We start from the raw sequence: 23,399 nt of genomic DNA, 5'->3' as shown, positions 1-23,399 counted from the left end.
AAGAAAACTATGAGTCTCTTCCACAGATATCTATAACAGATGCTTTGGAGAGTCTATATAAACTCCGGCTTTTCGAGGAGCAGCAGGTGGATGGAAATAAGGCCTTAATCCAGCAACTTCTCTTCCATGAGAGGACCCTTTTGAGAAAGAAGGTTAGCAGACAGCAGCAGAGTGATATACGAGACTTCTTTTGTAATTAGATGACGTCTATATATATATTTATGGCAGCAAGCTCGTATAATCCGATATAAGCAATACTCCGTTATAAGCAATTTCCGCGACCTGCCGAAATAGTTGCTTATAACGGGGTTTTACAGTATAGCTGTCAGCCAAACTTGCTTGGGTATTGTCCTTGGTATTATTTGCGTATAAAGTGCTATAGATTTGTGGAGTCCGTCCTGCAAGCCATGGTAGGGCACCGTAGTGGACCAACCCTACTGCTCGACCGTCAACGTGCCCGTCTTGGTTACCAGATACTCGTTAACAGCCACCTCCATTCCGCTCTCCTTTCCGTACCCAGATTCCTTGATTCCTCCAAAGGGCGATTCAGCCGCGGATGAATTTCCTGCACGTAGCACTATTAGCATCTGAAAATTAACACCTGGAAAAAGGGGGCAAAACATACCAGAATTCAACCCAATCATACCCGCTTCGAGATTCTCCATCAACCTCCAAACCCGGTTAACATCACGAGTAAACGCATAACTAGCCAGACCCATGCTGGTATCGTTGGCGCAACGAACCGCCTCCTCCTCCGTATCAAATTTGTAAAGCGCCGCAATGGGCGCAAAGCTCTCCTCTTGCGAGATGAGCATATCCGGCGTCATGCCGGTGAGGATTGTCGGCGGGAAGAAGTATCCCTCTTTGTTCTCCGGTGCAGTCCCGCCGCAGAGAACTGTGGCTCCGTGTTTCTGTGCATCTTCCACCTGCTTCCGCGCCTTGTCCACTCCCTGTGGCGTCGTCAGTGGCCCCATGGTGGTCCCTTCTTTGGCGCCGTGGCCGATGACGAGGGCATTTGTGCGTTCCTTGAGGCACTGCGCGAAAGCATCGTAGATTCCTGCTTGCACGTACACGCGGTTCGCCGTGATACAAGCTTGACCGGCATGGCGCCATTTCAGGGTCATGAGCTGGTCCAGTGCGAGATCGAGGTTCGCATCGTCAAACACCATGAACGGACAATTGCCGCCTAACTCAAGGGTGACCTTCTTCAGGCCCGTGGCACAGTGACCAGCGATCAGCTTCCCAACGCGAGTCGACCCCGTAAACGAGACCTTCTTCACCAACGGGTGTTTGCAGAGACTCTCACTCAGCGAGGGTGTATTCACCAAGTCGGTAGTGAGCACGTTGAACACACCCGGCGGAAAGCCTGCCTTCTGCGCCAGATGCGCAACGGCCAGCGTCGCGATCGGTGTTTCCGGACTCGGCTTCACAATCATCGTACATCCCGCTGCGAGAGCGGCGCCCGCCTTACGCAGGATCATCGCAATAGGGAAATTCCAGGGCACCAACGCGACCGCAACCCCGATCGGTTGCTTGACAGTCAAGATTCGACGATTCGGCATCGATGACGCGCTGATGGTCCCATGAATACGCTCCGCTTCGCCGGCAAACCACCAAGTGAAGCTGGTGGCATAATCGATCTCGCCCATGGCCTCCGCCAGCGGTTTCCCAGTTTCATGGGTGAGGATACGGGCGATATCGGGTTTGGCTTCGCGGATGAGGGTGTCCCAGCGGAGGAGCCATTGTGCACGTTGTCGGGGAGTGGTTGTGCGATACTGTTGGAAGGCTGTGTGGGCGGTTTTCACGGCTGCATCGACGTCGTCGGAGGTGTTGGTCGGACAGCTGGCCCAGGGGATATCAGTGCCGGGGTCTATCTATTAGCATTGCACGGCTATCTATCCTCTGGGGCAATATACCGAGCACATACCGATGACCTCGAAGCGCTCCCCGTGCTTTGTCTGCACCCACTCGTTCCCGACAAACGAGTCAAAGTGCAACAGCGAAGGATCATCGAGCTGGACGGTCAGTTAGACAGTGAACCGGAGAAATACCGGAATACCAACCTGGAAAGGCAGTTGGGCCATGGTGCGGTATGATGTCTCGGAGGATGATTGAGGGGAAATGCATCCATAGCGCAGCAGGCTTTATATCAAGTCGCATATCACAAACCCCGCTCGACAGTCGACATAGCCGAGCCAATGATTCGGCATTCTGTCCGTACAACTGTCTGACAGAGTACCCTGTACGAGCATATCAAGAGTCAGGTGCCCTGTACCCAGGTGTATATCTGGAGTACTCTGTACAGAGAGGAATACGACGCCACCTCGATCCGGGGAAGTGCAACGATAGCGGCGAATAGCGGGGAAATACGACTGCACTTCCACGGCGGGAAGTTAAGGCGATTGAGAACCAGAGGCAGATATACTTCGGCTAGTTGATATCGGCCGTTTCCAAAGTAATACTAACAAGGACCATCACGGTCATTCCGAGTTATCGGAGTGTGTGTGTGTGTGTGTGTGTGTGTTTCTATTTTACGTCGAGGTTCGGGTCTTTCCACGCATCCTTGGATTAAAGACCTCGGACGCGGAAAAGCCCTGGTCCCGCTTCGGGACATACGACGGGCAGATCGGAATTGCCTATCACCTAGCTAAGCTACCATCTATCATCTAAATACAGGTAGCCCCCCGCGCGGGGAGCTGCTTGGGTTTTCACAGCTGTTCAAAGCAAGCTGAAGATAGCCCCCGCGTGGGGGGCTGTGAGTTATCGGAGTACAAGATGGAACATTCATATGGAGGAGAGCGGCGGAACGGAGGTACTTTTTACCGAAGGGAGTGCCTTTTATGGACATCTACTATGGCTTAGGCTCAACTATAGCCAGCTCCGAATAATCGGATTCGATGGTGAACCTCATACCACTATGGATGGATGAACGGAGGAGTGGTACGAGGAATCAACATGTTGTTTCAGTTTCCATATGCTACAAGAGCAATTATTAAAGCTTCAATCTTCAAAAAGAAAGAAGACAACAAAGAGAAAAACAAACAACCCATTCTAAAGTCCAAATATCACAAACCCAAGTCTAAAAACACAACAGTAAGAACACCCCATCTGTCCAATTAAAACCCTTCCAACAGTCCCTAGAACATCCTCCGCCAACTTCTTAATGCTCCCCAAAAGACCCGGGTTCATCTGCAAATGCGACGCATCCCAAACCATAACACCGCCCATGCTAGAGAACCGCTTGGAGTACTCAAAAATCTCCCCAAGCTGCCCAGCATCAACATACCCCGAGCTCGGCGCCACATCTTGACTCCCCGGCGCACCAACCATCACCTTGACGTTCTTGCTCACTGACTCCTCACGAGTCCACTGGTCCCACTGGTCGAAGTTGAAGCCCGTAGGCGCGCCGTTTGTGAATGCGTTTAGCCCGCACTGTGGGTTGTTGTAGAATTGGACAAAGATCACGTCGAGTTAGACGTTGTTCAGTACATCTCCGACGTTATTGTCAGGGAAGGGGCATTGCGGAGCGGCCGTGAGGTAGAAATCTCTATCCCATTGACCATTCATGAGTTCGCTGAGGCGGTTGCCAAAGGCAGGCATGTTGGTCGCTGGGGACTCGAGGTCGAAGTCGAAGCCATCGATTACGGCGTCTCCGAAGGGGCGGTGCTGGGATTCCGGGGTGTTGGGGCCGAAGGTCTGCCAGACGGTGTTTGCGCTGTTGATGGCGTCTGACTTTGAGGAGAAGCCGCCTTCAGTGTAGGTCGCGCCGCCAATGGAAAGCATGGTGGTCTTGCCTTGGGCTTGGCACGTCTTGATTTCCTGTCTGTAGGCTTGTTAGCAAAGTACATCTATAAGGGGGAGAATGAGACTTACCCTAGTTGAGGACAATCACCAAGATTGGTGCCGGGAAAAGGATTGCACTTCCGCGTTCCAATTTCCATGCTAGGAAAACCACCGGTGCTCGAAAACTTGGTGACAAAAGACAGAAGAACAACATTGACCTGTGGATCTGTAATCTCGTTAGCTAGAGCTCTTAAATATCAGATTTAGGGAGTGGTTGGTACTTACAGTCATCACAGAACTCGGCAAGGGAACTATCCGATCCGCCTTGGCCTAGAAACTTGCTAGCATTGAACAATATAGTGGAAGAGTGTAGAACTTACCCCAATAGACAGCAATATTAGAGTTAGAACCAGTGTCCAAAACTGAACTGATGCCCTGCAATAACACAAGGAAGAAGAGGATGAAGAGAGCCTTTATAAAAGACATGATGGTGAAAGATTTGTTGGAATCTGAACTGAATAAAGATAAGCTGAATGAAGCTGAATGAAGCTGAATGAAGAGAAACTGAATGAAGAGAAACTGAATGAGTTCTTGTAGTTATCCAAGTGTGACGGCTCAACGCCAGACAAACAGCGCCAACATATCAAACGATGCCATACAAGCAATATGGGCAAACAAGGGCTTAAGCCGCACCACACAAATGTGTATAAAGACCGTTCATCGCCTAGATAGATTTCCTTTTCTTCTTCTTCCCCAGATTCGATATTCTCGTCGATGGCTACAATAGTTTAGATAGGAACGTCGATTCATCATTATCTGCTATTCCGAGCCCGTGACACCAAGTAGCACAGTTGCTTGTAAAGGAGAAGAAGAACAGAATCCATGATGTTTTTATAACTTCACACCCACAAAGAGATGTCATGCACTGTTCAGTTCCTATGACATCCACCATCTCAGGAGCAGCCTTGTATTCACTTGTAAGTCTCTCTGGTGTCTGTAATGGAGAATTCACTGTCAGGTCTAGGGTGAACTTCAGTTCACTGGTTAGTGAATGGAGAGATGCCCTAAGAGGTGAATGCCTGTTTTAGGGCATTTTGTCTCAAGAACCAGGGCTGAATCTGTATACCGATATTTCAATATGTGGAATCGATCCAGAGGTCTCAGGTTCCTGCATTTTAGCCCTAAAAGAGGTGTAGTGTTCGTCCCGTTGGCCGTCCGATTCGCCTTGGAAGGGGCCTTTGTCCACGTCTCATCGCAACATCAATTGATCGGAGGGACCTAAGGGCTCAGTGAAATGCTGTCTAAATTTTTAAGGAGAACTCCGATTATCTTAATTTACCCTATTTCTATGCAGTGTAGAATTAACCAGCAGGGCTTTTTGAGAACCCTTTCATGTACGTTGAGCAATGTCCATATGGCGCTTTGATGTATGTATTTGATTCGTCCGTTTTCTCCTCCTTTTCTCTCTTTCCGTTCTTTCTTTGATGTATCTCCTATTCTTTATGGAGGACGCGACTGGTCATCTGCTCATCGCATCGGGCCAAGTACACCACCCCTAAAGCTAAGCACGAGCTCGAGTTTGACGCGGATCTCTGCACGATGACGACAAACGCTAACGGTCGATCACATGAACTGTTCTTTCCGCTATCTATACGAGTCGAGGACCCTGCGTGGAGGTGACACTTGACACTGAAAAATAAAAAACTGCATACATTGTACTCTGTAGTACATAGAATAGTTTAATTAAGATACCTCAAGGTACTAGCAACAAGGTGACAGGTCATGTAACTTGCAAGTACCTCCGATGTTTTGCCTCCACCGCCCTCCGCCCACGTGCATATCACTGTTTTATTTTTATTTTAATTTTTCTTTTTGAGCATCACATTTTTTGCCTGTTTCAGTCTGACTCCCACTACTAGCACAGTCCCTCCTTTTAAGCATCTCTATCTTATCACGTGTCGCATATTGGCGAATAAGCTCTCACCGACATCCTTGGCCGATTTTATCTGACTTTCTTGGCTTGGACCGTTCTCCCGTGTCTTTGATACATATTTATCTCTGCACCCCTCCTCCATCGTTTTTTGAAGATGTCGTTGTTTTGCAACGCTACTTAGTTCGCTTTTACTTCTACGTGCTCGCGCGGGTCGTGATCACTGAGGGCACTTGTACTTTTGTTGGCTGGTGACAAGGTGTCAATTTCAGTTCCTTGTCTTGGGCTGTGCCCGGACATTTCACATTCCACCTTCCACATGTACGTGATCGTGACCGTGATCCGAGCGCGTGATCTTGAGATCCCTGGGGAAAGTGGCGTAGCTAACTGTTATCGCTCCTTTGTGCAGAGATAGGTGAATTCTTCTTGGAGGCGGGAAAGTATCGAGGGTATAATGACGTCGGGGAACGTGTCTCACGGAGCTGTGTCCGACGAGGGCGCCATGGAGAACAAACCAGAGACTGTTGAGGACCAACCACCACGGCAAACTACTCCTTCTCGCTGGAAACAGTGGTTTGGAGGCAAGTCGGGGAACGAGTCGTCTCCGGAGGCGAAAGAGTCTTATCGCTCCAAGTCGACATTGGGTATCTTGAGCGATAAGCAGACGGACGAAGTACCTGGTAAGTATAATCGCATCGAAGTAACACAAAAGACAAGGTAACTGATGCGGTTCAGGAACGGTTCTTCTGTTGTCCCACGACCGCAACGAACCGCTAGGATTGCGACGTCAACCAGAGCGTACGGCTGCGTCATCGTTTCCTCAACCGAATCCCCCGACTCGATCTCCTTCTCGCGATCCGATTAAGAAGACTACTGGTGGCGTCGTTTTGAACCCTCAGCCTGATGATTCTGCGAATGATCCGCTTAACTGGCCGGTTTGGCGACGGGATGCCGCACTGCTGTCGCTGGGGTTCTACAGTTTGCTGGGAGGGGGAATGACCCCTGTCCTGGCAGCGGGATTCAATAATGTTGCCGCGACCTATGATGTGTCGACGCAACAGGTGGCTTACACGACCGGTTTATACATGTTGGGACTGGGAGTGGGATCGGTGATTATGTCTCCGACAGCTATCTTGTTTGGAAAACGGCCTGTCTACTTGCTAGGCGCCTTCCTTTTCATTATTTCAGCCGTGTGGTGTGCGCTATCGCCGAATTACGCTAGCTTGGTGGTTGCTCGTGTCTTCCAGGGTATCGCAGTGAGCCCGGTCGAATGTCTTCCATCGGCCAGTATCGCAGAGATCTACTTCTTGCACGAGCGAGCATACCGGATCGGCATCTATACCCTTCTGTTGCTAGGTGGCAAGAACTTGGTGCCGTTGGTGAGTGCCGCCATCATCAATAGTATGGGATGGCGCTGGGTGTTTTGGATCGTGGCCATCATTACCGGAGGGTGTCTGGTATGCATTTTCTTCTTCGTACCTGAGACCTTTTGGGATCGCACACCTCGTCCCCACCGTCACCACAAACGACCAAATCTGCACCGGAGTGTCTCGAATATCATTTCCCACGGACGACGAGGTCGGCCGTCTTATGCTGAAAGCTTGGCCGACAAGGTGGAAGAAGAGATTCAGCCCCCGTCGCCGGTTGCGAGAAGACATCCGGATCGCCATGTTGGATTCGCCAACGACGGAGAGAAGGTGGACGAACATGATGTGCATGATCAACCCGAAGGCGACCGGATCACAGCAGTCTCAACCGCGGGGACGGAGAGAGCGGCTGATCCTGAGAAATCAGATCATCCGAATGACCCTGAAGCAGCCAGGCACGCTACGGGCAACGACTCTCCTGCACCGGTCACCGGACAGGCACATTACACAAACCGTCTTCGAGAACGGGGTCCAATTCCATTCGCCTCGTATCTCAGACCCTGGCCTGGCCGGATCACCCATGACCAGTGGCACCGTGTTGCAACCCGACCGTTCATTCTCTTCGCCTACCCGGCCATCTTGTGGGCGACGGCGGTGTATGCACTGTCAGTCGGATGGCTGATCGTCATGTCAGAGCTCGTTTCGCATATTTACCAGGGAGGAAGCTACAACTTCACCTCGCTGCAGACGGGTCTGATCTACATTTCCCCGTTTGTGGGTGGGTTAATCGGTACCGCGGTTGCAGGTAAAGTATCCGATATCATTGTCAAGTTCATGACCCGTCGCAACGGCGGTGTTTATGAGCCAGAATTCCGACTCGTGATGGGCATTCCAATTGCCTTGTCGACGACGGCCGGATTGATGGCGTTTGGCTGGAGTGCGCAGGAGAAGGACGCATGGATCGTGCCTACAATCTTCTTCGGACTGGTGTCGTTCGGATGCTGTCTGGGTAGTACGACAGCGATTACATTTGCCGTGGACAGTTATCGACAGTATGCAGGAGAAGCCCTGGTGACGCTGAACTGGAGCAAGAGTGCGTCCCCTCCCCCCTCTATTCATCTTACCCGACCATATGCTAACATAAATCCAGACGTCTTCCACGGCCTAATCTTTTCCCTGTTCGTCGTCGACTGGATGGAGTCCGACGGCGCGCGGACAGTCTTCTTGGCCCTTGGCGGAATCCAACTAGGCTGTCTGCTATTTACAATCCCGATGTACATGTACGGCAAGCGGGCGCGGATGTGGACAGTACGCAAACGCTTGATGGAGAAGTTTTAGTTGGGTTGGAGTTTTGAGGAGTTGAATGGAGTGGATGATTCATGATCTTTCGATGATGTACGCGTAACTATAGATAATGGCTAATGAGATACGAGTTGACGATTGGTCAGATGTATGCAGCATAAACCGTAATGCATCATAGTTATGCAATATGAGTCAGCAGTACAGGGATCATTGAATCATCATTGTACAAGTCTAGAAGTAACTAGTTAACTTCCGTAGTTAACTAACTAGTTAAGGCCATTGGTGCTTATTAAGTTATTACTGCCGGGCTAGATAAAAGGCAGATATAACTATCCGTACCATGAGTATCAGCCACTGATCTAGAGTGCGAGTCCAAGTGTCATACATTGGCAGACACGTGCGGGGCGGTGCGTGGCTTGCGCGGCATGGCCGTGATTGGCGGTTGAGGCTTCCGTACTGGAATTAGAGAAGCCACTAGCGGGACGGTAGCGGGACCGAGTCCGGAGTAAAACCGGCATCAGATAAATTGTTATTATGTACTATTCGGGATGCTTACAGATAGAGTGTACAAGTACAAGTAGACAAGGTTAAAGATGATTCATAGCAGAGTAATGGAGATCATGATGTGTGGAACAATTGGCATTAAACATATAACTATGAAGACCTGTCACTACTATGAACAAGCACTCTGATTGGCTGGGTCCCCTTCCACATTTCCAACAACCGGTTTAAACGGTTCTGCGATAGCCTCCAGCCAGTCACCGTCGCACCACGTGACTTCCAGCCAAGGGTCGGATTCTTGCCCAGCAAAAGACGGCCTTTCGCTTATTTTCTCCTACGGAGTACTCTGTACCTTTCTTTCCATTTACATCCATTTTGCCCCATCGATTGCTGAGTTTTATCTGGTTAAATATTTTGTCATCGCTTGATTTTTCCTACATTCTTACCCCTCAAAACATACCCCTTCCAACCACGGGTGCACCACGACTCTTACACTTACGCCTACTACGGTGCACCACGTATATGACCTTTAGACCAGTTCATTAACACTCGACTGGTCTTCCATCATGGACCCTTCACCGCGCTCGCAAAACGACCACCACATCGGCCGCCGAGTCCGCGAACTTTACCGCTACTTCCAACCAGAACCATCCCCTCAACCCACCCTTATTTCGTCGTATTTCGATTCCTGGGCGGCCGGTGAATCATCAGTTAGCGACAATGCCACTGTTCCCGCTGTTTCGACCGCTTCTGTGTCGACGCCGGATCCCGCGGCGAGTCTCTGCACGGGACCTCCATCCGGGGAGGGATTGGTGCTGGGCAACTCTAACCGGACGTTGAGTTCGTTTGCGCAATTGGCGGCGATGCGCTTGGGTGTGCAGCGGGCTTTGATTAGGTATGGCCGTTCTTCCATTCTGTCAGCTTGGTTTGCGCTAAGGCGGACAGTGTATCGGATCGCGACTCGCAACACATCCTAGCAAACTCTACACAATCACCCATCGACTCCGGACAAACAGATGGTTGGTCCGGTTTATCAACATTCAACCACACCTGGAGCATCTGCAAGGTGAGTATGACCCCACCTGTATGAAAATCCCGGCTTATGTACTGAACAGCATGGCCCCGTCAAGGCGACTGTTGCACTTCCGCCTTCGACGCGGAACCCACCGCAGTATCGATATCTAGTTGTTGATGACATGAGCAAAGACGATCGCTACGCATCGCTTCCGTTTGTGCAGGGCGAGCCTGGTTTTCGGTTCTACGCGGGGACGCCGTTGACGACGGAGACGAATATCAACATTGGGTGCTTTTTTGTGCTGGATACGCAGCCACGGAGTGGATTGACGGATGCGGAGAAGGAGACGCTGGGGTCACTGGGGATGATCATTATGGATTATTTGAAAATTAGTCGCCAGGCACATGAAGGACGGCGCGCGACGAGATTGTCGCGTGGTCTGAGTTGTTTTGTTGAAGGCGGTCGCAGTCTGACTGAAGACGTACATCCCTCGTACATGGGTAGTCCTGGCTACTCGAATGACAACTCCAGCCGATTAGGTGACTCCTTGGACAGCGGCGGTCCTCCCTCCAGACGCTCACACAGCTCCGACACCCGCTCAATCAGCTCCGAATCCGAAAGCAAGGCCGACTCCTTGCCCTCCGAATGGGGGTCCAGCCACCGCAAAGGCACCCCCTTGGACGAAACCCAGGACACCTCATGGCCCTTCAAGCGCGCCGCGAACATCCTCCGCGAAAGTCTGGAACTAGGCGGAGACGGCGGCGTGATTCTCCTCGAGGCCGGCAACAACCCCACGCTAGATTCAGAGTCTGGAAGCGACAGTGCAGGCGAGACAAGCAATCCAGCGCCCACATTAGCAATCTCGACACTTGAGGACCCGTTTGGCCCGAGCATGGAGTCCAAGGTTACTTGTCCAACCATGAACCTCGACCGCGGCTTCCTCCTCCGCCTCTTCCGCCGCTACAGCAAAGGCCGCCTCTGGGGCTTCCACCGCGACGGCATGCTCTCTAGCTCGGACGACGACGATGCCGACGAACCACGCCTCAGCCGCTCGCGCTCCCAAAAATCCAAAACCGGCGACCTACCCCTCCCCCGAAGCGGCAAGGGTAAATGGAAAGCCATGGAAAACAAGCTCCTCAACCAATACTTTCCCAACGCCTGCCAAGTGCTCTTCGTGCCGCAGTGGAATGCAGGTAACTCGCAATGGTTTTCTGGCTGCTTTTGCTGGACTACCGTTGAGACGCGGGTGTTTAGTCCGAGCGTGGAGTTGAGTAGTGTGCTGGGGTTTGGGTCGTCGATTATGGCGGATTATAGTCGCATTCAGTCATTGATTTCGGATCGGCAGAAGGGGGATTTTATCGGGAGCATCTCTCATGAGCTGCGCAGCCCGCTTCATGGGATTCTTGCGGCAGCAGAGTTTCTTCAGGGGACGCAACTTGATGAATTTCAGGGTTCTTTGCTGGAGACTGTCAACGCGTGCGGCCGCACCCTGCTCGATACAATGAACCAAGTCCTCGACTTTAGCAAGATCGTCTCGCTGGAGCGCACATGGCGCAACATTAAGCGACACAAGGCGTCACCACTGGAAGTCCGGGGTATGGAGAAGGTACATCTGGACTCCTACGTATCCACAGATCTCGCCGTGCTGGCTGAAGAAGTTGTTGAAGGCGTCTGCCTGGGCCATTCATACGGACAGAGAGCTACCGCTTCAGCTGAGCAGCCTGTCATACTACCACATAATACCGCGCGGGGCCGGTCACATTCCCAATCACAAAGCGATCCGAGTAAGCGGACAGATGTGGAGGTTATGATGGACATTGTGCATAACGACTGGGTCTACCGCACGCAGCCTGGTGCGTTACGGCGCATTCTCATGAATATTCTCGGCAATGCTATGAAATACACCGACTTTGGCCGTGTCTCGGTTCGGTTGGAGGTTACTGAGGCGTCGTCTGAATCTCGTCTGCGACGGGGTAATGCAGGCGATGCTGAGGATCTGGTAACCCTGACCGTGTCTGATACAGGCCGGGGTATCTCGGAGGAGTTCATGCGTGCGCGGCTGTACACCCCGTTTGCGCAGGAGGATTCACTCGCCGTGGGAACCGGACTAGGCATGTCGATTGTGCGAAGTCTCGTCAGGGCTCTGAACGGAAGTTTAAATACCTACAGCCGTCCAGACGAGGGGACAATGGTCAAGGTGACACTACCACTTCAACGACCACAGCCAGAAAAAGAAGATGAACCCGAGTCCCCGGCTCCGCAGCCCAGCCATAAAGACGCGCTCGGCCAAGCCCGTCGCCTTCGCGACTCTTTTGCCGGCCGCCGCGTGTCAATCCTCGGCGTCGACTCGGTCACCGCTGCACAACACCCCGTCTGGTCTATCATCGCGCACTACGTGACAGAATGGTACGGTCTCGAGCTTGTCTCGTGGCCGCCAACCACCTCCACGTTTGTCGATCTGGTATTGGCAGACGAACAAATGCTTGCCGTCGAGCAGGATAGCGGCTTCACGACGAGGGTTCCAGCACTGCTAGTCTTGTGCAATAAATCCGACTACGGCACTGCGAAAACAAAATGGACACACCTCGCGCACTCCGTCGAAATGATACCCCAGCCGTCAGGCCCACATAAACTCGCCCGCCTCATCCGCAAGTCCCTCGACAGTATCCCAGACACAACACAACGCCAGATGTCTATCGTCCTCCCGAACCGCACCATATCACAAGATACAATCTCCTCGCAGGGCAGCGCGGCCTCACTATATGTTAAACGGATCGACCTCACCGGCGTAAACCTCGACTTCACATCACCCCCGGAGCTAACAGATAGTTCCTCGGGCGGAAGCACATCTTCCAAATCCCCCGAATCAGAGTCTGAGCCGCCAATACCATATACCACGACCACGGGTCTTCTCCCGTTGTCTTCGCCATACGTCGAGAAAGATGAGCAGTTGCCTACTGAGCCGCACTCACCGACTACGACTGTCACGGAACTGCCCCATATTGAGATTGAGGGCGAGCCTGATGTTGAGGCCGAGGTTCAGGCTAAGGCTAGGGTGTTGGTTGTGGACGATAACTCCATCAATTTGAAATTGATGATGACATTCATGAAAAAGCGTGATCTGCTCGCCCTCGACGCAGCGGAGAACGGTAAAATTGCTGTCGACGCTGTTGAGCGGATGCAGGGCTATGATCTTATTTTCCTTGGTACGTCCTTTCCCACCTCCCATGTTCCCCTCCCCCCATTTAATAAAAAAAAAAAAAATGAAGAGTACTAACAGAAGAACAGACATGTCAATGCCCGTAATGGACGGCTTCGAAGCAGCGCGCACAATCCGGTCATTGGAAAAAGAGCATCGCACCTGGCGCCGCGCAACTATCATCGCGTTAACAGGACTTAGCAGTCCGCGCGATGAAGCTGATGCGTTGACCTCTGGTGTTGATTTATTCCTCACGAAACCCGTTAGCTTCAAGAATGTGGCGGGGTTGGTGGATGAGTGGGAGGAGAAACGCAGGGGTATTGTTGAAACATGATTTGATTTGATTTGATTTAGTTCTACTTTTTTTTTTTCTTGGTTTGGTTTATTAAGCGGGATATCCATATAGATTTTGGGATTGTTAGCGATTGGTTTTGGCTATGGCGTTTCGGTTCTTTTGCATAACACTTACGAGTTACGAGTAGTTTGGTTTTGGGGATGGATGGATACTCTGTACACGAACGAGATGAGCAGGAATGTTCTATTGCAACATCTACTGTTTATATACGTGCAATTGATGAAGTTTCTGCCACACACTGCATAACTTGTTGTCTTCGGTTAGGTACCGTTCAACATAATAAGTAACAAGTCTACCGGATTATGATATCCTACTGTTTTCATCGCAGAACCTCGGTTACATTCAAATACTTGTAGTCACATCCTGATGTGAAAATCGGGATTGGATTGATTGTAATACCCAGCAGCTCAATAATAATTGAATCACAGTACAGTAAGTAGTATGCAGGGAGGAGGTAAGACTACAGACCATAAACTCATACAATGCAGCATTAATGCACAATGGAATAACTAGATCGATCCACGCCGAGTAGCTCCGAGAAAGTAGTACTAAGACCTGTCTGTGAAGTACATAGTCCTCGGGGCAATCAGAATAGCGGTAAGGCGATTTGCTGCTGAGCTGAGCTGAGCGTAGGTAGGTAGATCGACATATACCGAGTATACAGAGTAGTTACATAAAGTTATTGAGCCAGGTGTATGGAGTAGATCTACAGTTTTCAGCCTCAAGCTGCCAACCAATTCAGTACTGTAGCTCACTGCTAGATTCTGTGATGCATCTTCACGGCTGTGAGGAGGAATATACAAAGGTTGTTCCGAGGCCGGAATGGTATTATCTGGTTTCTAGTTTCGCTGCCGGGCAAGTAAGATCAATCATGTCACAGGACTCTCAAGCTCTGGTACACGACAGTTGAGGTATGCCCCGGTGCACTGGGTAACTTCACCCCTGTGATCTTCAAGTTCTGGGCTATTGGGATGGATACTCTGTATACGAACGATATGAGCTGCAATATTCTATATCCATTTATTGCAATGTTTACTATTTTATGTGTGGGGCCGTCCAAGTACAGTGCAACATAATAACAAGTAAAAAGCTTACTGGACTAATGATATACTAGCTTACACTCAAGTAGTCACAACCCAATGTGATAATTGGAATGGATTGGAGTGCCTTGTATGTATTATCCAGTAGCTCGGTAAATAGCCGAATCAGACAAGTAATATGTACTCCGTAGGGAGGAGGTATATGTAGTATAAAGCTGATATATGTTATTGAGTCAGGTGTACAAGTACCGTAGTGTTTTTAGCTCAAGCCACCGATTCAATACATCAGCTCATCGCTAATTGCGGTTTAGCTGTGATACTGAGGGTACTCTATACAGCAGACAGACCAGCATTATAAGAGGCCTTGATGTTCCTGTCTGATTTCACATTGATAATACCACAGCCACAGCTTGCCTCTGCTCTGTTATCTTCCACACCACAATGCAGCTCTCCTCCATCACAGCAGCCCTCAGCCTCTTCTCTCTGGCTCTGGCGCAGGGCCGGACTGTTAGTATTACTATTCCACCACAAGACCAACCCATACTGATGTTACCACTAGTACCACCTCACTCTTGACATCGACACCAGCGCTCAAGAGCTTGATGTAGAAGCACACAGATGTACAAACCTGGATGACCCAATGTAAGTACTTATTTAAACACTTATCTCAACGCCCAGGGTATAATATCCCCGCTAACAATCCCACCCATACCAGCTTCGCTCGCAATGCCCGGATTGAACCTTCAACCCCGCAAATCTACTTCTTCTTCTAGTACGTGCCTCCCGGCCCTTTTGGCTTAATCGCGTAGCTAACATATTGCAGTGAGCCGCATTGCGAAGGTGGTCTTTCAAATGTTGCTCCGAGACCGGAATGGAACGTTGGGGTTTCTGATTTCGAGGTTGGGAGTGTTTTGTGTAGGGGGTGATACTGATAATCTGTGACTATGCATTGTAGTGATGTGGGTTAGTGGTTGCTATCATGGCCCGGAGTAATAGTTTTGCATTCATGTCCTAAAATAATAGTTTCCTATTCTATTGTGAATCAATCCTCATATCTCTCAGTCCGTACGGTAGAACTGCTGTCCTCCGAACCTCTGTCCACATCCCGCAAGCCCCTCGAGTTACCAACGGTCTCGCATAGAAGCAAGAAGTCAAGGCTGAGTGCCGGAGAAAAGAGCGTCTGATTATCCAGTCTTTGGAAGATCGTCTCCCGACTCAATTGGTCCTCCAGCCTGGCGGTCTTCGAGCTACTGCTAGCAGACTCGGTATCACCATCTCCACGGCTCTCACGCTCGTAAACCCAAATCACGGAATCATCGATTACGCTCTTGTCGCTGTCACTATCCGAGTCGCTGACGTCGCCGGTCCGCTTGTATCCGATTTGTTTGAGATACGCCCGTTTGGCGACTTCCTCTTTGTAACACAGTTCGTACCAGCGGTGGAGTTTGGTGATAGTCAACGCGCAGTCCATGGGGTCTTCGCCACGATCTCCTCCTTCCGAGATGAGTGCATGAGGCCCGATCTTCTTCACCAGAAGTTCGGGGTTATCCTCATAGACGAGACCATCATCGAACTCAATCAAGGCCAAATCCGTATCAGGTGTCAAGCCAGGGAAGACCAATTTCATATCCCGCGGTATGAACAACTTAACAAACTCCCTTGCCGCAGTCCTCGCAACTTCTTCACAAATACCCTTACTCCGACAAACCGGCACCGCAAAATCAAAGACCTGCGCATCACTATACTCTCCAAAGAAATCAATCGTATCCGGACAATTCCACCTTCCCTCGACATACGATGCAAATCTCATGAGTGGATAACGCAGCCGTTTATCCTGTAATTCCTTCCTGCCTGTTCGAATATACGCGATGGGTCGATGGACTAGACTTCGCGCGGGCACGGCGTCAGAGCAGATCGCGCAGCGGTAGTCTGCTGTTTCGAGGATGTGGCGCTCGTGGTAGCCGGCGACGCGGCAGTAGTCGAAGGCTTCGTCGGCTTCGTTTTTGGATTGCGCGGGGAGGAGGGCTTGGGGCCAGGTTGAGGAGAGGACGAGGCAGGTTAGTTGGCCGGGCTGTGGATTGCGGACTTGGAGGGAGGGTCTGCCGATGAAGACCGTTGTGCCAATTGTGCAGAGTTTGGATTGGCTTTTGGTTGGGTCGTTGGGTTGTTCGAAGGAGGATGGTGGTGTGGTGTATGCGCCAAACGATGATCCGGGGCTGGTGGGACTCATCCAGCCGGGGCTCATCAAGCCGGGGCTCATCCAGCCAGTTGGACTCATGGTTCCAGGCGTGCTGCTAAATGACCGTCCCACGGATGTATTGGTCATCTTCCGCTTGGCACGTTTAATATCCTCCTTCATCGGACGCGGCTTGATCGATCCCTCCATAACCCCCATGATATAGTTCTGCGAGCTTAGCATAGCCTCTCTAAAGCAGTGATCTTCAAGCGAGCAAACCGGCACAGCTAGACAACACATATACGGCCTATCGCTCGTAAAGCTTCCAATTGCCCAATCCACCTCAGCCCTCTTCCTAAAATGCGTCGTATGCGAGGCAATAGTTCGCAGGATACGATGCATCTTCTCGAAATCCGACAGATCCAGATACCCGTTCTTTGTGGCGCTCAGCGGCCGGAATACGAAGCATTTCACTTCCCTTCTTCGACACATCCGACATACTCCTTTCTGAATCGACAAGATCTCATCTGAGAACCGAACAGCTAGCTTCCCCGCCGCGAAGAAAATAGGAAGCTTTGCTTCGGGGTTCTTCAGATGCACGGACTGCTGTGCGGAGAGTCGATTCGCCTCTTTCGTATCAAAGAGCAGCTTCTCAACATGATTCGTGTATGGTCGAGTCCTGGGCTCCCATGTCTCCTTGGGAACGCGGCCGTTGAAGCGGGCATGGTCGAGTTCGGGGGCTTCAGGGTCTGTGTTTCCGAAGAAAACGCTTAGCCAGACCGTGACGTCGTTGCCTTCTTTCTCTTTGAGCCTGTCTTTGGTCTTGCTGGATTTGTCCCCGGTGCTGCTGGCGGATTTTGTTGGATTGAGACCCAGACTGGTTTTGCTGGTGCCGGTTGAGCGTCTTCCTCTGGGGATGAGGGGAAGGAGGACGGATGTCATTCTGTCTGGTCTTCTCTTTTTGGTTTGTAGGAGGGGCTATGTGATATGAAGGAGGTTGAGAGTTTTACTCAGCTAGAAGAATAAGTTTAGACAGTGAATATGAGAAGAATTTTCTTTGTGTTTTCATTTAGGGCAAAGGATGCAATAGATTGCAAACATGGTCATTCAGTAGTGAATTGTGTATGGCATTATTAACTAGATATCATCAGTATCCTATGAGGAGGGTTATGATACTCGTGCTCTATTGATATTTGATATCTTATACTACTACAGAGTATACCCAGTTGTAACGCTAGTGGTCTGACAGGATATAAATAGAAGTGGAATTATTTCCCACATGTGAGAGCCAACGACAGTGCAGATACCCTAACAACAATATAAAATACACCCTCAAGTGCTTCAACGAAGACATATTAGTAAAAGAAATCCTTCTAGAAAAATCGGGATCTGAGGCATCTAAATAAAGAAGCGATCTAGAGTGCTCACGTGATGCGGAGACGCCCCTTCTCGCCAAAATGATGTGCTGTTATTCCTGTCCCTGTTGCTGTCCACTCCTTCGGGGCTTTTCTTTCTTCCCTTCGTTCTTTTGTCAATCATATTTGACAGGTTGAATTGAATCGCACGGCATTGGTTGTGTCTCGATCCTTTCCCCCCACGAATCCGTTGCCATTGTTCGCGTGGTGTTGATATCGTGGCCATTCAAGGATCGTCGCCGGTCGTTCGACTCGTCCTTTTTCGTTCACACTCGCCTCTCCTTTTTTTTACGACCTGGGATTTGCCCGTATTCTCTCATTTCATTCACATTCTTACCATCTCTTTTAATACGCCACAATGAGGCTCTCTCACCTCCTATTCCTCCTCCCCGCCGTCTCGACCGTCGTCGCAGACCTCGCTCCGGACCCTGCAATCCCAACACAATCCGCCCTCGCCCAGCGAGACGTCACAAGTGCCAACGGGGAGGTAATTGGGGCCTCCAAGGCCGGGTCGAAGGGGACGCTGGACGCCCCTGTGGATGGGCACGCGGGGAATAAACAGACAGGGCAGGGGAAAACCGCGGAGGGACATGAGAAGTTCGATGCGACGGTTTCCTCGGTGGAGGGCGCTAAGAAGTCGGATAATGGAATGACAGGCGCGAAAAAGGATGCCCAAGGTGCTGGTGGGGTGTCGGAAAAGCAATTAGGCGACAAGAAAGTGCCGGAGGGGCCGAAGGAGGCGCCTCCGTTGCCGTATAGTGAGCAGAAGAAGGCTTCGGAGGAGGGTGTTAGTGGGAAGGGTACCAAGGGAGTTCTTGCGGTATGATTTGGGTTGCTTGTTATGAGGCATCGGAGCTGATAGATACAGAAACCCAGCACTCCTCCGGAAACCTACGACGTCGCGACCCCGAAATCCGCAACCTCGTCGAAAGATACATATACAGGCACGAAAGGCACATCCTCGACGAGCAAGCTGGAGTTGGATGAACAACCGGCAGCCGATCCTTTGCACTCGCTCGTCTTTTCTTTCACCATGATCATCGTTTCCGAGATTGGCGACAAGACTTTCTTGGTCGCGGCCCTTATGGCCATGAGACACCCCCGTCTGCTTGTCTTCTCCGCTGCCTTTTCCGCTCTGATTGGCATGACCGTTCTCTCCGCTATCCTTGGACACGGAATTCCTACGCTCATCCCCAAGACCTTCACCAAGTTCATGGCGGCTTTGTTGTTCTTCATTTTCGGATTGAAGATGGTCAAGGAAGGCCGCGAAATGTCTCCTGATGAGGGCGTGGGCGAAGAGATGAAGGAAGTCGAGATGGAGCTCGAAGAAAAGGAACAGGAGCAGATTCGCCTGGGCCGTCGCCGTTCGTCAGTCACACCGCACTCGTTGGAAGCAGGACGTGGTCGCTCTTCCAAAAACCGTATGCCATCGCCTCCCGAGTCTCTTTCGTCATCCTCGTCGCGCGAGTCTTCTCCTAGTCCTGGTCGCCGGTGGAACGATATGCTCGTGGGACTGAACAACCTCTTTTCGCTACTGCTGAGTCCCGCCTGGGTGCAGACATTTGCCATGACTTTCCTCGGAGAATGGGGCGACCGGAGTCAGATCGCAACTATTGCGATGGCCGCTGGACAAGACTACTGGTGGGTGACTGTGGGCGCGGCTACGGGACATGGTATCTGCACGGCTGCTGCCGTGATTGGAGGAAGTGCTATCGCTGGAAAAGTTAGCATGCGCGTTGGTATGTTCCCTCTCCCTAAATAGTTGGATCTAATGAACACCTCTAATCGTGAACAGTGACTCTGGGCGGTGCTACGGCCTTCCTCGTATTTGGCGTCATATACTTGATCGAAGCCCTCTATGAATAATTTCTGTCATCGGTTTGGTGGTTGGTGTAGATTGGGGTAATAAAAACCTAGCATCTAGCATGAACTTCTATACATGTTTTAATATGATATTCTGTAATTATTGCCATACCATACTCTAGGGTTAGGGTTTTCTGCCTGGGGCATCAATAAGCATACTGAGTCAGCAACCCCTAGACTTCCCCAAAGCGCACCACTAAAAACGGCAGCGGCCAGCGAGTCGCAGCGCCAGAGCCTCATAGCCTGGCCAAATTTCTGCCGGTCGCTGGTATTTTTCCCTCTGTTCTTCCAACCTCTTCATTCATCGATTCTCGCCCACTTCCGACCGGCGACTTCTCTCTACGAGGACCGTCTTGACCGATCTATACGGATTTCTCTATACTAACTATACGCCCCGCCGATAAACAAACCGAAAAGAACAACTCAGCCATGGCCCGGTCCCGGTCGCGCTCTGCAGTCCGCGGCAAGGCTGTTTCTGTTCCGCGACCGGTGCAGAAGGCTACGCTATATAGTACTACTCGGGATGTGAATAGCCCTCCGCGCAGACGATGGACGAGAAGTCAGAGTCGGGAGGTTGAGTCGCATCAGCAGAGCCGCGATGGTGGTGGTGGTGGTGGTGGTGAGTCGGGGAAGGGATGGGGGAAGAGCAGGGGGGATATTGAGAGTGAGTTTATTTTGGTCTTGTCACGTTTTGTTTACGTTCGGTTCTACGAGTATTTGTTTTCTTTATAGTTCTGGTTTGTTTGTTTTGTTTATACTCAAGTCTTTGTATAGGCGTGGTGTTTACCGCATCGGACATCACCACATATTGCTCTTCTTCTTTTCTTTCTTTCTTTTTTTTTTTCTTTTTCTTTTTTTTTTTTTTTTTTTTTCTTTACATTTCAAACCCAACTAACTTATGTTGCAGAACTCGATGCGATTGAAGAATCCCCCGCCAAAACCAAAACACCCCCAAGACGCATTTCAAATCCCGTCCAAGTACAGGGTTCCCCGGAAGATGCCGTCAACATGTCCGGCACCACTATTCTCCCGTCAGAGCCGGAAACGGACCTCGATCCAGACATGATGATCGAGACTCTGCCTTCCCTGGAGCGTGAAGCGAGTGATGTCCTGCATATTCTCGTTCCTGGGTCCGTGGATCCGGTTAGTATCGTCAACACGGCGAAGAAGCTGCGCGATCCGCAGAATCCGCAGAGAAAACGGCTGAAACGGTTAATGTCAAATCTGGACGCAGAAGCACAGTATTTCGGGCACCAGACGTACATCGACACGAAGCAGGTTAATCCGCTGCTTGTTTCTGCGCTGGAGAAGAAAGGTACGGCGAGTAGGGAGTGGAGTCCAGATCCTATTCTGCACAAGATGAATTGTGCGCGTTTAGCACTGGAGGTGCTTTTGGCAGATGCGTCGAGTGGAAAGAAAACTGAGTCGCAGAGGAAGGCGATCCATGATTTGGAGGGACGGTTTCCGTCGCCGTTTATGAATGACCTTGGAAAAGGGCTTCAGGGGGGTTGTGGTCAGAGTGCGCTTGAAAAAGACACCTTCGATCTGGCATTGGAGATTCGAACGCAGTCACTTTTGGTAAAGTTGGAGGCGCACCAGAATGAGGACAGATTCGATCCTGAGGCGATTGTGAGTGGTGTCTTCTTCGATGATGTTATGGGGGAGAAAGACGATTCGTATCAGGACGGCCAGGCGCCTCTTCGTGGGTTTAATATCAAAATGCTCGAAGACGAGAACGGCCGGCTTCCGGAGAAGTTTGCGGAAGCTGTCTACGATCGCGTCAACGAGATCCGTGTCACATTAGCGGAAGAAGACGATGATGGCGTCCGCGGGCTACAAGGCGCTTATCGATGGCAGAAATTTGTTCTACGGGCGGCACAATGGATTCGAAAGAGGGAAAACGAAATCAACAGAGACTTGCAATCGCAATCCGATGCTGAAACCGTTCGCGGGGAGTTTTTCTCTGAACCCCGACGGGAGAGTTCGTCGTTTACCAGGTGGAGCAGCTCCCCTACGGCCGTACGGGAAGTGTCAACTATACAGACCGTGCCGGTGAAAGCGCCAAAGGAGCCTGTTCAGAAGCCTGTTCAGAAGCCGGTCCAGGAGCCTGTTCAAAAGCAGGCCCAAGAACCGGAGCCAGCTCAGGAACCAGAACCAGCTGCCCAGCCAGCTAAGTCTGAGCGACGAAAGTCGCACAAAAGCCAATGGCTCAACGCTTCTATGATCGAACGAATCAGCCAGAGACAGCGACGACAGACGGACTACGTGAGGCCACTCTCTAGCGAAAAGTCGCCAGAAGCCTCGAATCGCCGTCAAACGCTGTCTGGGCCAGTGACGATTGAACCACCTGCGCCGCCAGAACCTCGCGAAATCCCAGCATCTCCAGAAAACTCCTCGACATTCTTGCAGGGTGAAGAAGACCTCTTTGTAGACTCCAGCTCCCATCTACAGCCACACAGAGGCGAACCCGCACCCGAAAAATCACACAGCCCGCCCATGCGTCGCCAGACCATATCCATACCACCAAACGAACTGCCCTCTAGCGAGGAAGTCTGGAACGCAGCGACCAAAGCGACTCCTCGCCTAACAGCCGACCCACGACGGAAAACACCTGCTGCCTTTGTCGACCGTCAGGAACATGCCCGACGGGTATCCCCGATTAGTCTCAGTGATCCCCGCAGCGCAGAACGGAGTAAAGAACGGCCACCGCAGCCACAACCATCGCGAAAGCGCCAACGCGCGACAGAAGATGAAGATGACGGCGACGACGAATTCAGTCGCTACGAACGAGCAATCGACCCCTCAGTCAAACGCGCACAGAAACCAGACCAATCTCGTCACATAAAGCGTAGACGAGTCGACGACGCACCACGGCGAGAGAGGACATCGCCGCCGCCCAGCACCGCTCCTGCCGCTACCACATCTACAGCTACAGCTACAGCTACAGCTACAACCACAGACTCGAAAGTACGAGTCCGCTGGTCATCCGAGGAAGACAAACGACTAATGCGCCTAATCCGGGAGTGCGGGACTAGCTGGTCGGATCTGGTTCGACAGAACCACGCCGAGCCTGTGCAGGAGGGCGAGGTACGAATTGAGGACCGCGATCAGGTGCAGTACAAGGATCGGGCGAGGAATTTGAAGATTATTTATTATCGGTATGTCCCCACCCCTGTACTGGGATATAGATGTGCATATATAAGGATGACTAATTGGAACAGTGAGGGACGACAAGATGAATTGCCGAAACAGTTCGAGTACGTGACTATGAGTAAACGAGATAAGGAGAGTTTACGGAAGAGGGGGATCGAGATAGACTAGCTTTTTTGACTTTGGATTTGCCTTTTTGGCTTGCTTATTGGTCTTATTTTGTGCTGTTTGTTTGCTGTGATGCGTGATGCGTGATGCGTGATGATACCCTATGCTTGTTTACACTACTATACATTTTGAATG

At 51.0% G+C, this 23,399-nt stretch overlaps 8 protein-coding genes across 8 annotated transcripts; 5 read left to right on the top strand and 3 right to left on the bottom strand.

Annotated features, from left to right (window-relative positions):
• Window positions 1-434: 434 nt before the first annotated feature.
• ASPGLDRAFT_25752 (NAD-dependent succinate-semialdehyde dehydrogenase) lies at window positions 435-2,084 on the bottom strand (the record flags this gene model as incomplete). Its single annotated transcript, XM_022543506.1, has 4 exons — window positions 435-565; window positions 626-1,870; window positions 1,928-2,015; window positions 2,064-2,084. 4 exons carry the CDS (start codon window positions 2,082-2,084, stop codon window positions 435-437), a joined length of 1,485 nt encoding a protein of 494 aa, XP_022400992.1.
• A 714-nt stretch (window positions 2,085-2,798) lies between these two features.
• On the bottom strand, window positions 2,799-4,269 carry ASPGLDRAFT_58005 (uncharacterized protein; the record flags this gene model as incomplete). Its single annotated transcript, XM_022548291.1, has 5 exons — window positions 2,799-3,432; window positions 3,490-3,823; window positions 3,874-4,009; window positions 4,069-4,113; window positions 4,164-4,269. The coding sequence occupies 5 exons, from the start codon at window positions 4,267-4,269 to the stop codon at window positions 3,052-3,054; spliced, it is 1,002 nt and encodes a 333-aa protein (XP_022400991.1). The 3' UTR covers window positions 2,799-3,051.
• A 1,946-nt stretch (window positions 4,270-6,215) lies between these two features.
• On the top strand, window positions 6,216-8,418 carry ASPGLDRAFT_126318 (putative MFS transporter; the record flags this gene model as incomplete). Its single annotated transcript, XM_022540635.1, has 3 exons — window positions 6,216-6,393; window positions 6,449-8,173; window positions 8,231-8,418. The coding sequence occupies 3 exons, from the start codon at window positions 6,216-6,218 to the stop codon at window positions 8,416-8,418; spliced, it is 2,091 nt and encodes a 696-aa protein (XP_022400990.1).
• An 813-nt stretch (window positions 8,419-9,231) lies between these two features.
• On the top strand, window positions 9,232-13,693 carry ASPGLDRAFT_82282 (putative sensor histidine kinase/response regulator). Its single transcript, XM_022550160.1, has 4 exons — window positions 9,232-9,778; window positions 9,829-9,949; window positions 9,999-13,104; window positions 13,187-13,693. Exons 1-4 carry the CDS (start codon window positions 9,450-9,452, stop codon window positions 13,429-13,431), a joined length of 3,801 nt encoding a protein of 1,266 aa, XP_022400989.1. The 5' UTR covers window positions 9,232-9,449; the 3' UTR covers window positions 13,432-13,693.
• A 1,240-nt stretch (window positions 13,694-14,933) lies between these two features.
• ASPGLDRAFT_35566 (uncharacterized protein) lies at window positions 14,934-15,418 on the top strand (the record flags this gene model as incomplete). The annotated part of the gene is made up of 4 exons (XM_022544577.1): window positions 14,934-14,999; window positions 15,052-15,134; window positions 15,208-15,264; window positions 15,316-15,418. The coding sequence occupies 4 exons, from the start codon at window positions 14,934-14,936 to the stop codon at window positions 15,416-15,418; spliced, it is 309 nt and encodes a 102-aa protein (XP_022400988.1).
• A 56-nt stretch (window positions 15,419-15,474) lies between these two features.
• Window positions 15,475-16,871, bottom strand: ASPGLDRAFT_47138 (uncharacterized protein). The gene has a single exon (XM_022546598.1). The coding sequence runs from the start codon at window positions 16,849-16,851 to the stop codon at window positions 15,535-15,537; it is 1,317 nt and encodes a 438-aa protein (XP_022400987.1). The 5' UTR covers window positions 16,852-16,871; the 3' UTR covers window positions 15,475-15,534.
• Window positions 16,872-18,110: 1,239 nt separating this feature from the next.
• On the top strand, window positions 18,111-20,207 carry ASPGLDRAFT_149574 (TMEM165/GDT1 family protein). Its single transcript, XM_022542046.1, has 3 exons — window positions 18,111-18,903; window positions 18,952-19,822; window positions 19,879-20,207. The coding sequence occupies exons 1-3, from the start codon at window positions 18,442-18,444 to the stop codon at window positions 19,947-19,949; spliced, it is 1,404 nt and encodes a 467-aa protein (XP_022400986.1). The 5' UTR covers window positions 18,111-18,441; the 3' UTR covers window positions 19,950-20,207.
• Window positions 20,208-20,375: 168 nt separating this feature from the next.
• Window positions 20,376-23,267, top strand: ASPGLDRAFT_66549 (uncharacterized protein; the record flags this gene model as incomplete). Its single annotated transcript, XM_022549029.1, has 3 exons — window positions 20,376-20,610; window positions 20,854-23,104; window positions 23,168-23,267. The coding sequence occupies 3 exons, from the start codon at window positions 20,376-20,378 to the stop codon at window positions 23,265-23,267; spliced, it is 2,586 nt and encodes an 861-aa protein (XP_022400985.1).
• Between the last annotated feature and the right edge of the window lie 132 nt (window positions 23,268-23,399).

The sequence above is a fragment of the Aspergillus glaucus genome, assembly GCF_001890805.1.
Source record: "Aspergillus glaucus CBS 516.65 unplaced genomic scaffold ASPGLscaffold_10, whole genome shotgun sequence".
NCBI lineage: Eukaryota > Fungi > Ascomycota > Eurotiomycetes > Eurotiales > Aspergillaceae > Aspergillus > Aspergillus glaucus.
This window is presented reverse-complemented; position numbering and strand designations above follow the sequence as displayed.

Excerpts from the sequence above, each read along its gene's own strand:
- ASPGLDRAFT_82282 (XM_022550160.1), top strand. The coding sequence starts at position 9,450 with ATGGACCCTTCACCGCGCTCGCAAAACGACCACCACATCGGCCGCCGA. Across the intron at positions 9,779-9,828 it reads GTGCAGCGGGCTTTGATTAG|TGTATCGGATCGCGACTCGC; the intron begins GTATGGCCGTTC and ends TAAGGCGGACAG. Across the intron at positions 13,105-13,186 it reads CTATGATCTTATTTTCCTTG|ACATGTCAATGCCCGTAATG; the intron begins GTACGTCCTTTC and ends ACAGAAGAACAG.
- ASPGLDRAFT_47138 (XM_022546598.1), bottom strand. The coding sequence starts at position 16,851 with ATGAAGGAGGATATTAAACGTGCCAAGCGGAAGATGACCAATACATCC.
- ASPGLDRAFT_149574 (XM_022542046.1), top strand. The coding sequence starts at position 18,442 with ATGAGGCTCTCTCACCTCCTATTCCTCCTCCCCGCCGTCTCGACCGTC. Across the intron at positions 18,904-18,951 it reads GTACCAAGGGAGTTCTTGCG|AAACCCAGCACTCCTCCGGA; the intron begins GTATGATTTGGG and ends TGATAGATACAG. Across the intron at positions 19,823-19,878 it reads AAAAGTTAGCATGCGCGTTG|TGACTCTGGGCGGTGCTACG; the intron begins GTATGTTCCCTC and ends AATCGTGAACAG.